This window comes from Blennius ocellaris (genome assembly GCF_963422515.1).
Source record: "Blennius ocellaris genome assembly, chromosome: 8".
Classification (NCBI taxonomy): domain Eukaryota; kingdom Metazoa; phylum Chordata; class Actinopteri; order Blenniiformes; family Blenniidae; genus Blennius; species Blennius ocellaris.
The window spans coordinates 11,712,812-11,725,796 of record NC_137657.1 but is presented as its reverse complement, the minus strand read 5'-3'; the positions used below and the strand labels follow the sequence as shown (position 1 = coordinate 11,725,796).

The window sequence follows — 12,985 nt, the reverse complement described above, 5'->3', positions numbered from 1 at the left end:
ACATATAGTTTGATACCGAGGAATATTTTTCGATTTATTTAATTTCTATCACGCGCTGAAGAAATGCAGTTTAAAAAAAAATGTGTTCAAGAAAATTATAGTTTTACCCTTAAAACATAAATTTTTGTAAGATTCTCTTAACAATAATTAAAAGATATAAAAAGAAACCATACTAGGAAACAGGCAAAGCCCTGACCCCCAGATTTTTATCCCACAGAAGTTCTCTGCTGCCCCCACAGGAAAGGAGATCCAAATGTTTAAAGACGCTTTGTATCAACGGTGAAAACACAGTGAAATAGTATTTTACCTTTTCCGTTGCCAATGTCTGACAACACCGGGTTCTTCATTGAAAAATAAGTGAATAAATGAATTCTTTCAGTGAAAATAGAGTTAGAAGTAAAAAAGAAAAAAAAAAGCCTAAATAATGACTGTACAAAGTATGTGCTGTTTAACATCCATGTTAGTCATCCTTTTTGGGGTGAAAAGTCTAGTCTCTCTCCTAGTATCTACTTGTATTTGGTCACTTACTGCCACGGTTACACCCCTACCCCCCCCACCCCCCCAACCCAACTCCTTTGGTTTTTCTGTCCAAATACTGAACAGTTAAATGACACTAAAGAAACTATATTTGGCAAACAAATAAAAGACAAACAATATGTAAATAAAATCCTTCTATCTTGGCCAGGGGGACGCCACTACGTCTCAGTAGGGGACTTATGTACAGATCTATTCCCGCAGACACGGTATAGTACACACAGCTTATCTGGCACACGCGGGAATCATTTGTCGAGCATAATTAGTGGTATGCATGCCTGACTGCAACTGCTTTAAGATCCTCGAAATGAGGAGGAATCTTCGCAAAAGGCTAAAATTGCTGCAGAAACGCAGCTGTGTTCTCAGCGAGCACCTTCCATTGTAACCCATCAGTCACTGAAATGAGCCTCCGAGAGAGGAAATGACAGCAAAATGTACTATCAAGCCCTGTGTGACGCGTTATGAACGACGAAAGCGAATGCACGTTGTAAACTGAAGCAAGCTCAGTGGAAGCTTTGTATCTGAGGAACAATAACTGTATACAGAGTGCTTAGTGGGAAAAAGAAAAAAAAGGTAACTGGCTGCTCTCACAGTGTTTAACCTGAAGAATCAGGGGGGGGGGGGGGGGGGGGGCATAGCTAAATGTTGTTTGAATGCCATCACGTGACTACTCCGGCTCTTCATCTCTACCGACGCGTCATTCCAGGGGTTGCAGGCACCGTTCAACCTGGCCAGCGGCCGCTTGTTGAGCACGGCTGTCTGTGATTGGCCGGTCAGTGCCTCTTGGCCCGCTGGGCACTCTGGGTGCAGGAGGCACAGCAGGCAGTCTTGTAATAGGAGTAGACACACAGCCTGGCCTGCACCACCATCATGCAGTTGTGACGCCTGTCCCGGCAGTTTTCATCTGCGGGGAGAAGAAGGGAGCGACATGAGCTGGGAGACGGATTTTCGCCGACACATGTGGGCACACCCGCAATGTAAAACAAACGCCTCACCCGGAACCCGTGGGCTGCAGGGTATGACGTTGCACATTTGCTCCTGTTCGGGTTTGTTGCTGGCGTCACATTCAAAGCTGTGCCTCTTGTCTTGCGTGAGACAGCGAACCTCGCGCATCTGTAGGCCCTTCCCACAGGACTGAGAACACTGAGAGCAAAAAGCACACACAAGAAAAAAAAAAACCATGAGTTCATATGAAAACGTAATTTTCGCCCGCCCACCCCTATTTCTTTTTTCCTCTCCTCGCCGTCCTCTTATCGCTCACCGCGCTCCACTCCGTGGTGAACCACTGTGGCTCACACTCCCCCATCTCACACTCCTGTACAGCTGCCGGCTTGTCCAGATGAGCACACTCGGAGGCCGACACGACGGCGAAGTCGGCCGCCATCTTTTGGACACAGATGATGTCTCGTCGCTGCGTGCCATTTCCACACGGGACGTTGCACTGGAAAAAAACAACACGGCTCAGTCACATTCCATGACAGAAAATGAGAAGACGGTGATAATACGGGCCGCAATCCTTGCATTATGGGCCACAATTTTTTATTTTTTTTTTTTAATGGAGCAATCTTATTTTGTAACAAAAAAATAAAAAACCAGAACTTTCACAGCAAACTGCAGCTACACACACCGTTTTAATCTCAATATGCATCGACTAATCCAAGCAAATCCACATATAGAGAACTGTGAACAGTGAATTCTCAATACGGTCCGAGAAGATGAATGTGAAGCGCAACACTCCTCGCACTTGTCGGTGACCGTCCGCAGAGGAGAGAGCAGCTGCCGCTGAGCACCTCAAAATGAAAATAGAGGACGCACTGCGAGTGCCAATGCTGCTGTAATTTTAGAAACGCACCATGCATAGAGATATGTTAAATAAAATTGAGCCAAAAAAAAAAAAGAAAAAAAAGTGGTTATTTTAGATTGTTGCGATATCAAAGATGCATTTTAGGATATTGCAATGACACTAATACTTCCATTTGGCGAGCAGATGCCTGTGTGCAGCACTACACGTTAGTGCACTAACTTGAGTACAGCTTTCAGGACACGGTAATGGACTTCTGCACCTTCGCTCGTCGTCGTGACCGTCACTCGCTACTTAGCTACTTTACACGATGTACTGCTCACTCAGCTGTGTGAACTGCAGCTTTTTTGACTGCATCCAAATATAGCAAAAATGCTGCGTTATGGAAGCAGCAGGAAAACTGTCGCACAATTACAATTAACCCGTTCGTGATGAGAACTCGTTCGAATTCCACAGCTGTAGAGTTGTCAGAAAGTGTGCAAAGTGTGAGCGCTTCTGCACTTTTTCCAAGATAGATTTAACATTCTACATCTGGCAATTATTCAGTGTTGCTGTTATTTTGGCAGCAGTGAGATGATCATCGTATAAATGTGTGGCACGCCGGTGGATCTCGTCTCATTCAGTTCAGTTTATTTGTGTCCCTTGTAGGACAATTTGTGTTGCAGCAAAGTATAAATCAGTAATACTGCACAAGTTATTCTTTGAAATTTCTAATGATCATAAATCGTCAAGTAGGCATGGTTATCAAAAGTATGCATGTGAAATCCTACCAGTGGGGAAAAAATAAGAATATTAAAGGTAATCTTTATAATTCTGTATTTCACATGCATCTCAAACTTTAGGTTTGATTGATACTGTATGTCCAAAGAACCAGTGTCTGCTTCAGTAAAGCCCCCAAAAAACCTCCATAAGTGAACGTTTTTCTAAGACGATTGAGACAATAAACAAAATATTAAATTATTACTAATGTCAGCAACAAAATTACAATATGAAGCATAAATCTATGATGGGGCCACGGTGGGGAAAAAAAAAATACACATTAAGGACTATTTCTATACTTTTCTTCCACAGGACCATTTGCTATAAATAGGATATGAACATTTCCGGTGAGCAGTATACTACCTGTTCTTTCATCCTTCCCATTTTGTTGTATCTCGTCTCTTTTCACTCTCCTTTATTGCAAGTAAATAATTAACTGCAGGTCTTCTCCTGCATCATTTGGTCTGTTTTATCTACTACATGTAATATTTTTCATGCTCAGAATCAGATAGGGATGTAAAACTGAGGGATGAACTTTTTTTTACAAAAGCATCTTTTTTATTTAATCCTCCCCGGGTCCTACCTGTGTCCAGGGGCTGCTGTACCACATGGTCGTTGCTACACACGGTCCTCCATTGCACGCCTTCATCTCTGCTGGTTTTTCCCCAACGCAGTCTCCTCCTCCTCCTCCCTCCCGGACGCCTCCTCTGGTGAGACACACCACTTCTCTCCTCTGCACCCCGGGGCCACACTGTGCCAAACACTGGCGACATAAAGTGGGAGATCATGTTGAGAATTACCGCTGCAGAGCATGTTTGGGTCTTCACTTCTGTGTGTGTGTGTGTGTGTGTGTGTGTGTGTGTGTGTGTGTGTGTGTGTGTGTGTGTGTATGTGTTTTACTCACGGTGTTGGACCAGCCGGTGAAGTACCAGTTGGTCACACAGGGGCCCATGTTGCACTCCTCAGTCCCCTGAGGCTGGAGCCTGGAGTTGCACTCCATGTCGTTGACAATGCTGCCCTGATCACTGACACAGCGAACACCTCGTGTCCTCCTCCCGACGCCGCAGTCCACCGAGCACTGCGACCAACGTATGTGAGAGAGTGAAAAACACGTGAGATGGAAATTTGTAGCATGACTGATATTAAGCAGTACTTGTAACTACTTGTACTTATAGAAGCACTTCTTTCAAGTCTCGAATGTTTTATCCTATTATGTAGAATTTACACCATGCAATCCTTTTTTTTCTCAACTAAAATGACAAATTGCTACTTCATACACCCATAATTGGAATTATTCAAGCATTTTGATCTACTTTTCATTAGCCATTGAGTTTATTGTTTCAATATAATAAATTACGACTTTATGTCTTCCTCTGTTCACCATCATGTGATTTCTATAGACTTTATTCTTTGCATGAGAACATTTTATGTAGGTGAAAATAAATTGTGAAGTATCCCAAAGCAATTCAATGGAAATGAAAAAAAAGATTGATTTTGAGAACTGCTGTACTTTTCTGTAGAGCAGTTTTAATTCTAAATGCATAAAATTAATTTATGTAACACACCATGAAAGTCATGACAGAGAGACTGTTGTTGCTGGACTAAAAGGCGACTCCTCGTGTCATGCAAGTGCTCTGTTGTGATAGTACTGGTGGACACACTCCATCTCGTGCTGGTGCTGTAGACGTACCGTGCTCCAGTCAGAGCTGACCTCCCAGTGGGAGCAGAGGCGGAGCTGACAGCTCTGCACCGACTCCGGTGGCGTGAGGCCGGCACAGCGTTGGGGATGGACCATGGTGGAGCGGTCGCCGAAGCTCTGCCTGCACTGAAGCTGCCTCTGCTGCACACCGGAGCCACAGGAGACGCTGCACTCCGACCAGGCACTGGCCTCCCAGCTGACGTAAAGCATCAAACGGGGACTTTTACAACCATGTCACACGAGGTGACGCGTCTTCCTACATAGTGTCAGGCTGCCTTCTTCAAATGAGATATTTTTTTACTTTGTTTAATTACAGGGAGCACTCGGTGGCGTGGCGGTGAGCACACTTGCATCCTATTGAAAATGTCATGGGTTCAAATCTGGGTCAAACCTTCCTGTGAGGAACATACAGGCTTCCCCCCCTGTGTATTTGGTTTTTTTCTTCAATTACACCAGTTTCCTCCCACAGTTGAAAAACGTGTATGACAGGTTAAGTGGTGACTCTAAAGTGCCTGGAGTGAGTGTGTGTGCTTGTGTACATCTCGGTTTGTGGCTCCAGCAACCCTGTACTGGATGAAGGAAGGATGGATTTAATATTCTGAATGCACAGTCTGACACTGATGGACAGACTTTGAAAAGACACTGACCCCTAAGTTGATTCCAGTGGAGGCCATGCACCTCGCACGGTGTTTGAGTCAGTGAATGTGACGAACAGTGTAAAGCACTTTGAGACTTCTGAAGTGGTGAAAATATGCTGCGCGATATCGACTTAATATCACAGGCAACATAATTCCTTGCAGAGCTTCCACCGATTTACAGAAGTTGCATTTAATCTCCCCATTGCTCGTACTTCTTAGAGGAAATCTTCACTTCATTACTGCAACTCGATGAATATAAATTCAAGGTGACTTGACATGAAGTGTTCATTTAGGAAGGTTTGTTTTCAGAAAGAAGCAGAACTGTTATAAGGTGTCAGATTTATATTTCTAATTAAGAAAAAACATTTAAGGATACAAATTAAGGTAAAATAGATGTTGGTTTTTTGTGCATTTTTAGATGGATTAAATACATAGTATCATAAAATACCTTTTTACCTCCGAGAGCAAGCCTTTCAAAAAAGAAAAATGGAAGAATAATCATTATGTACTTATGTATGCCTTTATGATTAATTGTCTTTACTCACAATGGTGGGCATGGGTGTGTGTTACAAGGCTCCTCTTCAGGAACAGGCTTGGCTGCAGAGTCACACTTCCTGTCTGGGACTTCTTCGTCTGTGTGTCGGCTTATACACAAAATTACTCTGTGCTGGGTCCCTGCAGACGGAGGAAGAGATGGACGCAGTGACGTACATTTCATTTCCATGTTCTTGTACTTGCAGCCAGCAGCCAGAGGAGGGTGACACCACATCATTGAAAAATAATTAGGCAGATGAGACCCTGGTCTCTGACAGATAGACGCATCTCTAAAAGTCTGACCTTTGCCACAGGAAGCAGAGCACTCGGTGAGCCCGCCTTTCCTCCACACGAACGGTGGATCGGTGTCCAGCGGCAGGTCCGTGCGAGGGGGTATCCGAGCGTTCCTGTTCGGGGCAGACCCTCGAGGGCGCAACCTCTCTGGTGTCCACCTCTCCGCTGAGGAGTGGGGCGCAAACACAGAGGTGGAGGGAAAAGATGGGATGGAAACAGGTGGAGGTGCAGGAGGAGGGTTTTCTATGGACACGGTGAGAGGACCTGCAAGAGGGGGAAAAACATGGGAGACAAATTAGAACGGACAGGAAAGGTGGAAGAACGATTAGGAGAGAGACAAGAGAGGGGAGGAGGAAAGGGTGATAAAGAGTGAAGAAAAAAAAAACATGTTGAAATATTGAGGAAGGCAGTGAGTCAGAGACTAATGATGTCATGATGAGGTCAGGGTCTCATGGCAGCGAACGTGTACCAGATAGCCTCCCATCTAGGTCATAGTCAGACAAACAAGCGCAAACATTTGACCCACAACCACACCCACTGAGACCCAGCAAGCGCGTCAATCATCCTCCAAGGACGCGGACCGCAGGGGTGTTCCCTTCAGTAGTTTTGAAAGAAGGATGCTTTAAAATGTCGACATACTGATTCGACCAGTCAGAAATCCACAAACGTGTTGCACGTGCAGAGAACACATCCGTTACAGGGTCGGTCAGAAAGTGGAGATAAGAAAGCCGAGGCGGGGTGGGACTCACTGCGGAGGGGCGCCCTGGCTGGCTCTCGCTCCCTCGGCCTCTCTCTGGGTGCCTCCCTCTCCATCTCGGGCACCCTCTCCTTCTCCGCCTCCTTCTCCACGGGGACGTAGAACTCGTAGTCGATGCCCGGGTTTTCCTTGTGGAAAATGATCTGGAGAGCGAAATGGGGGCGGGAGCACAGGTGAGAAACACGAGAAACAAGAAGTTAGGATGAGCTGCAGAATTTTGCACTCTGGCTCTGGCAGGCATTTAGTGTCACACTCGAGCGCTGCCTGCGCTCCCCGCTCTCCCACTCCAAAACCCTGCAGGCTGCCTGCAAGATTTAAGTCAAGGTCATCTGAGCTTAAACAGCAGGAGTCCCAGGGCAACAGCATTTTTGATATGCTCTATTGTACAACCAATGTCCTTCAGTCAGTGGTTGAACCTGGGAGCAAAGAATACTAGACAACTGGAAATGGTCATGGGACTGGGACTGGGAAAATGGATCCAAATGACTCTCATCATGCAAATCCTGCAAATTTGAGGAGAATTATCGGAAATGTGAGAGTGAGACAGATCTTATCATGATAAACAGATTTAACCTATAACTATCAGTTTCCTTCTTTTCTTCAGGGTTGAGTCTTAATATTCTATGAAAATAGCTACATGCTTGTGCCTTTTAAAAAAAATTTATAAGTAAAGTCAGATTTCAGATTAGACTTTCGTGTACTGGCTGAGCAATGTATGCTATTTATCGACCGAAAGACAGGCGGACACACAGCTGAAGTCTTAATTGGTCGTAATCTGGATGTTGTACAGCCAAATAATGCAAGATTCTTTTTCCTTTTCTATAATACCAAAGCTAAGCTTCTCCAATCAACCTCAAACCAAATTAACAGTATAGAAACAGATTAAACTAGATTAAGAATCCCCAGCTTGGCTCATTGAGGTCCATGGATGCTGTAAACTTTAGGATTTGCCTGCAGTGGTAAGGATGAAGCACAAGCAGATGTGTTTTTTTCAATTTTCAATCTATGAAGAATTCTTTGAGCATTCAGTGAGCTTTACAGCATCTCAGTGCTGCTGCCATGCTTTACACATTTAATGTCTTATTTTACTATCCGATAAGGCCTTGGAATCGCAGGTGATTCCTGAGATCAGTCTTGATATTTCTTTACCCCCTCCTGCCCTGAAGTTACAAGTTGTAAAGCTGCACATGACTCCTGTTCTTTAATAAGATCTTAGCCTGAGGTAAGTGTTGTTATTGTTAAGCCCTGGATGGTCTGACGCGGCTCAGGCAAAAGCTTTAGAGTAGCTGACTTTATTCCGACCTAATTCATAAATACTGGAGCCTATCTGGAGGATCTTGACACAGAGCAGGGGCGCGCGGCCTCGGGCTCACGACGATGCTATAGGCACGGTAAATATTCTGCGTCCACACATGTCTTTGTGTCCGTCAGTGATTGTTATCATTAACTTAATTTTGCCATGGCCTGGTTCATGTTTGCTTAAAGGGGTAAAAAATAAATGCCTTCCCTGTTTCTCCAGTACTTACATACAGCTGGAGCTGTGCTGTGGTGGGTCCTGGAGCCTTGAGGGACTCGCCCCTCTCCTCCTCGCCCTCCGCCTGCGCCCTCGGCCGAGAGTAGGTGAAGGTAGTCCCCCCCGCCGTGTAGTCCCCTGGAGGGTCCACCGCCCAGCGCCCATTTACCACTGAAGCCCCCGTGCCACTTCTCATAGCTGGAGAAACAAAGGTGGAGGTTGGAATGTCAGAGGTTTTTTTTATTTTTTTTATTTCTGTTTTCATGTTCAGACCTTGTTTGGCCTGGCGAATGCTCAGGAAACCCCCGTATGGTCAAACACATCCCAGACAGACAAACACAGACTTTGGAGGGCTTTTCTCATAAACAAACAGGAGGCTGGCAAGACAAACACTAACACTTACATGTACAACCCTGAGCTGATTCCCTTCGGGCTCCAACAATACTTGCTTCATCTGGACTGACTCACATCTGAGTCAAAGTCGGCACTCAATCCCACGTTCATGCGCCAAATCTCAACTTACCTTCCTCTGGCCAACGTTTCACTTGTACTGGAACTAACATGAGTTTTACTCAAGAAATCTGTAATGCGAACGTGTGTGTCTGTCTGTCTGTGTGTGTGTGTGGGATTTACCCAGGTAGTTGGGGCTTGCTCTTCTCTCCGTGATGTTAATGAACGTGGCTCCGGGTGGGATATCCAGGATCTTGTGGTAACCAAGAGGAACCGTGACATTGTGGAAACTTCCCGTCACCTTTCGACAGGAGGTTTCACGCCCACCACACACTCCACACTTGTCAATCACGGAGCCGGAGCCCAGCACCCCGTCGCAGCCCTCAGTCTGACAGAAAGAGGAAGAAAAAGGCGAAAAAGACCTGAATTGAAGGGTTAGACAATGAGGGGAAAGTGGGGGTAAGGGGGAATGAGCAAGTGCTGCGTGGGAGGACTGGTGAGGAGGGTATAGGACACAAACAACTGGTCCATCAACTGGCCATGTTTGTTTCGCTGCCGTTTGTGTAATTTGATAACTGTTGAATGAGAAGGGTAGAATCAGGGCAAAATGAGAGAGCGAGAGGGCAAATGACACAAAGAAGAAAAGATTCAGAGAAATGAGGCCCAGAGGAGGGCAGCTAAAAAAAAAAAAAAAAAAAAAAAAAGGAAAAGACTTGCAGGCACTTTGAGTCTGAATACCCGCTTTAAATCAGCCTCCAGACAGAGGACCAGCAGAGCCCGGTTCTGGACTCAAGTCAGCCGAAGCTCCTCGTACAGACCTTGACGCCCGAGGCAAATATCTCACAGAAACTCTATCTGGACTCAACTTACCACACACCGTCCCTCCACGCACACGTCGTTGGCACTGACGTTGAAGCAAGAGGTGCCGTCTCTGACGCGCTCTGCCTGGCGGACGTAGAAGCGATAGCCAGCGGGTCTGCAGGTGAGCTCACACTGCTTGTCTGGACCAACTGCAACACACACAACAAAACAAGGGGTGGTTCATTTACTGCACCATACAAGTGTTTGTCTTTAATAGCATGAGCTTGTGTAGTTTTTTGTCAAAGTGGTGTGGAGAAGACCCAGCTGGCCGATGAACATCTTACCATGTGTGCAGGAAGTTGGAGGCCACGCAAAATAACCCCCGACAGTCAAACAGTGAGCGAGAGCGAGACCATTTCCCCTGCCGCACACTTGTTGCGAGTGCACCGACTGCTGCACCGTCCCGGGAGACGTACATGCAGAAGAGCGGTGTAAACATGAGCTCGGGGAAAGGTAAGATTTATGAGCGCAGCCCAATGGGGGCACACGGCAGGGGGGGAGAGTACATGGAAAGAGAGAGCAGACGGGGGGGAATCACAGAGGGCGCTGCCTCAAGGTTAAAAAGGAAATGAAAGTCCTTCAGTGGTAAAAGAAGAGGCAGAAAATTAGATGAGGGGGGGATACAAAGAGCCTCACAGCAACAAGGAGGAGTGGGATACAAGCAAATACTGTGTCTATGTGGTGAATGCAATAAGCAGATAAACTGGAATTAATCCAATTCCAAGGAAAAGAGCCTTTATAAGGCACTTAATGAGCGCTTAATATGATAAAATCTTTTGGAAAATGCAAAACTGACCTGAAAGCTTTTCACAATCTACTCTCAGTTTTTTATTTTTTTAAACTACAAAGTACTGGAGTCTCACAAAATACTGTTATTTTGAGTAATGTCAGTTGTTTTCTTGCTACATTGAACCTTTAAAGAAATGGAAAGATTTGAAACTTTGGTAAACTGTTATGTAACCATATACATTTACATACCAGATAAAGGGTTGCTTGATTTCTTTCAGTGAAACAAACTTGGCACAGAGCACGAGATGTGCACTTGTGCATATTTAGACTTATCAGGCATAAAATCCCACTGCATGCCACAAATGCATGCTGTGAAGTTTTGCACAATTGGCCAACTGTGTCACCTCTTGTTTACAAGCACATTTTCTGTCCAGGAAACCAATACGACCACATAGCTGCAGTGTTCTTCAAAAACTAAATATATTTCCATTTCAATCAATTCATTTATTTTGTCACTCTCAGACTCATTCCTAAATACCGACATGACGAGGCTGCTCTGGTGCTCAGTGACCTTGTGGTTCCACTTAGAGCTTCAGGCTCAGTAACACGTGGAGCATCCAGAGGGAATCGAAATGTTTCCCTATTTAACTCCTCTCTGGTACGAACAGTCTTTTCAGTTCACGGAGTGAACGGAGACATTTTCAAACTCGACGCTGAGTTTGGAATATTTCAAACCTAAATTGAAACAGATTTTTAAGTAGAATGCAATCATGATGGATGTGGTGCTTTCTGTTCTACAGCTTTGTGGAGTGTATTTTGTGTTGTTCCGTGTTTTCATTGTGCACTGCTTACTTGTGCCTCAAGTCCTTCGTAGATCCAGCCAGGGGGCATACATTGCAAATCAGCATAGGCCATACATGTTTTTGCATGTGGCAGTTATTTATACTACAAACCTGCCCCTGTACAAACAAACATTTACATTTAAATAACTAAGATATAAAGGAAGGTCGATTTCAAATTCTCCAGAACCTCAAAACACAAATGCTGCGTTCAAGCTAGTCCATTGACCCCTGAATAAAGTCCTTCATTCATGCATGAATTTATCAGCCTTGCCGTTTTATGCTTCCTACACGCTTTGGACTTCACACAAACACATGCAACATGTCTCCCAACTGGTTAGTTGTTTTTTTTTCCTTTTTGGAAAAAACCCACCCTCACACCAAGCTTTTTCTTGAACATATTACGAGTTGGACCAAGATGCAATGCAATCAATCTTCTTTCTCAGTGTAAATGAGATTTAAATGCATTTTGAGATTATAGTGTCATTTTAAAGAGCCAAATCACACTAAATATGATTTACACATAAACATTAGGGAGACGGTTGAAGTTCGGAGCCTAGATTTACAGTAAAAGGGAGAAACGTGTGACTCATAGCTTCACAAGAGCAAATGCTGGCGCAGGTCTTAACGGGTTAAAGAGGAGAGAAAGACGAGGAAAACAGCAGGAAGTGGTCCTCAGTGGCTCCACTGTTTATCCATTTCTTTCAGGAAAGAGATGGGGGGTCTAAAAGGGGTCAAAGACAGAGCATGTATGTGTGGGTGTATGGCTACAATTGTGTGCGCATGAAATCAAGTTAAAGACATGAGCTCACTGCTTGACTAAGGGGTCAGAGATTAACGTTGAAATGGAAGAGAGCAGATCGTGTCACGGGGAATGTTCTGGGTCAAAATGACTAAATCTGTGCTTCTGGAATTATGACTTCTCACTGCTGTGACACACACACACACACACAGCCACTCTGAAACGTTAAACAGCAGGACCCTTTGCCCACAGTTGTGTTTTTATAGTCCTTGAAGCAATTAGACAAAAAAAATATGAAGGTTTCCTCTTGTGAGACGTTATTTTCTTAAAGCCGAAGTGCATAAACACTGAATTTCAACAGGCAATTATTATATATCCTCTTTCAAATTTACAAAACATCAGCAGCAGGTAATGTTGTGGTCAGTTTCCATCACTTTCAAGGTCAAGAGGTTCAGGTTGAGCTCACTGAGAACAAAGAGTAAAGGTCAACCCCCAGAGCCTGGCATCCATCCACCTCATGTGCAGTGAACCCACAAGACATGGTTTGCAAACGGCATTACTTCAGGTGTCGCGCTACAGAGGTCATCATGAATGTAGAAGTCTAGACAGTTGAGAAACATACTAAAAACTGCATTTTTAAGCTGGCATTTAATTGTTTTTGTTGGTTTTAAATCAAGCACAAGACAAAACATAATGTACAAAGAACACTCAAAGTATTTGTGGGCTGTGTGAAGTATCATTTTTTTTTTTGCATCAGGAATCAGGTAATGAAAACATGTTATGTTAAACTTTCTACATTTGCCTTCAGTTTAGCTGCTGCATCTCGACAAACACG

General features: G+C 44.6%; 1 protein-coding gene across 1 annotated transcript in view; it reads right to left on the bottom strand.

Moving 5' to 3' along the window:
• Positions 1-584: 584 nt before the first annotated feature.
• The window catches only part of adamtsl4 (ADAMTS-like 4), a 40,446-nt gene continuing 28,045 nt past the window's right edge, over positions 585-12,985 (bottom strand). The window contains exons 6-17 of the mRNA XM_080501389.1: positions 9,850-9,989; positions 9,163-9,367; positions 8,543-8,727; positions 7,009-7,159; positions 6,269-6,523; positions 5,977-6,106; positions 4,785-4,989; positions 3,999-4,172; positions 3,678-3,857; positions 1,796-1,975; positions 1,530-1,677; positions 585-1,438 (exon numbers count right to left, since the gene is read on the bottom strand). Coding sequence (XP_080357515.1) covers positions 1,308-1,438; positions 1,530-1,677; positions 1,796-1,975; positions 3,678-3,857; positions 3,999-4,172; positions 4,785-4,989; positions 5,977-6,106; positions 6,269-6,523; positions 7,009-7,159; positions 8,543-8,727; positions 9,163-9,367; positions 9,850-9,989 — 2,084 coding nt within the window. The 3' untranslated portion in view covers positions 585-1,307. The remainder of the gene's footprint in view (positions 1,439-1,529; positions 1,678-1,795; positions 1,976-3,677; positions 3,858-3,998; positions 4,173-4,784; positions 4,990-5,976; positions 6,107-6,268; positions 6,524-7,008; positions 7,160-8,542; positions 8,728-9,162; positions 9,368-9,849; positions 9,990-12,985) is intronic.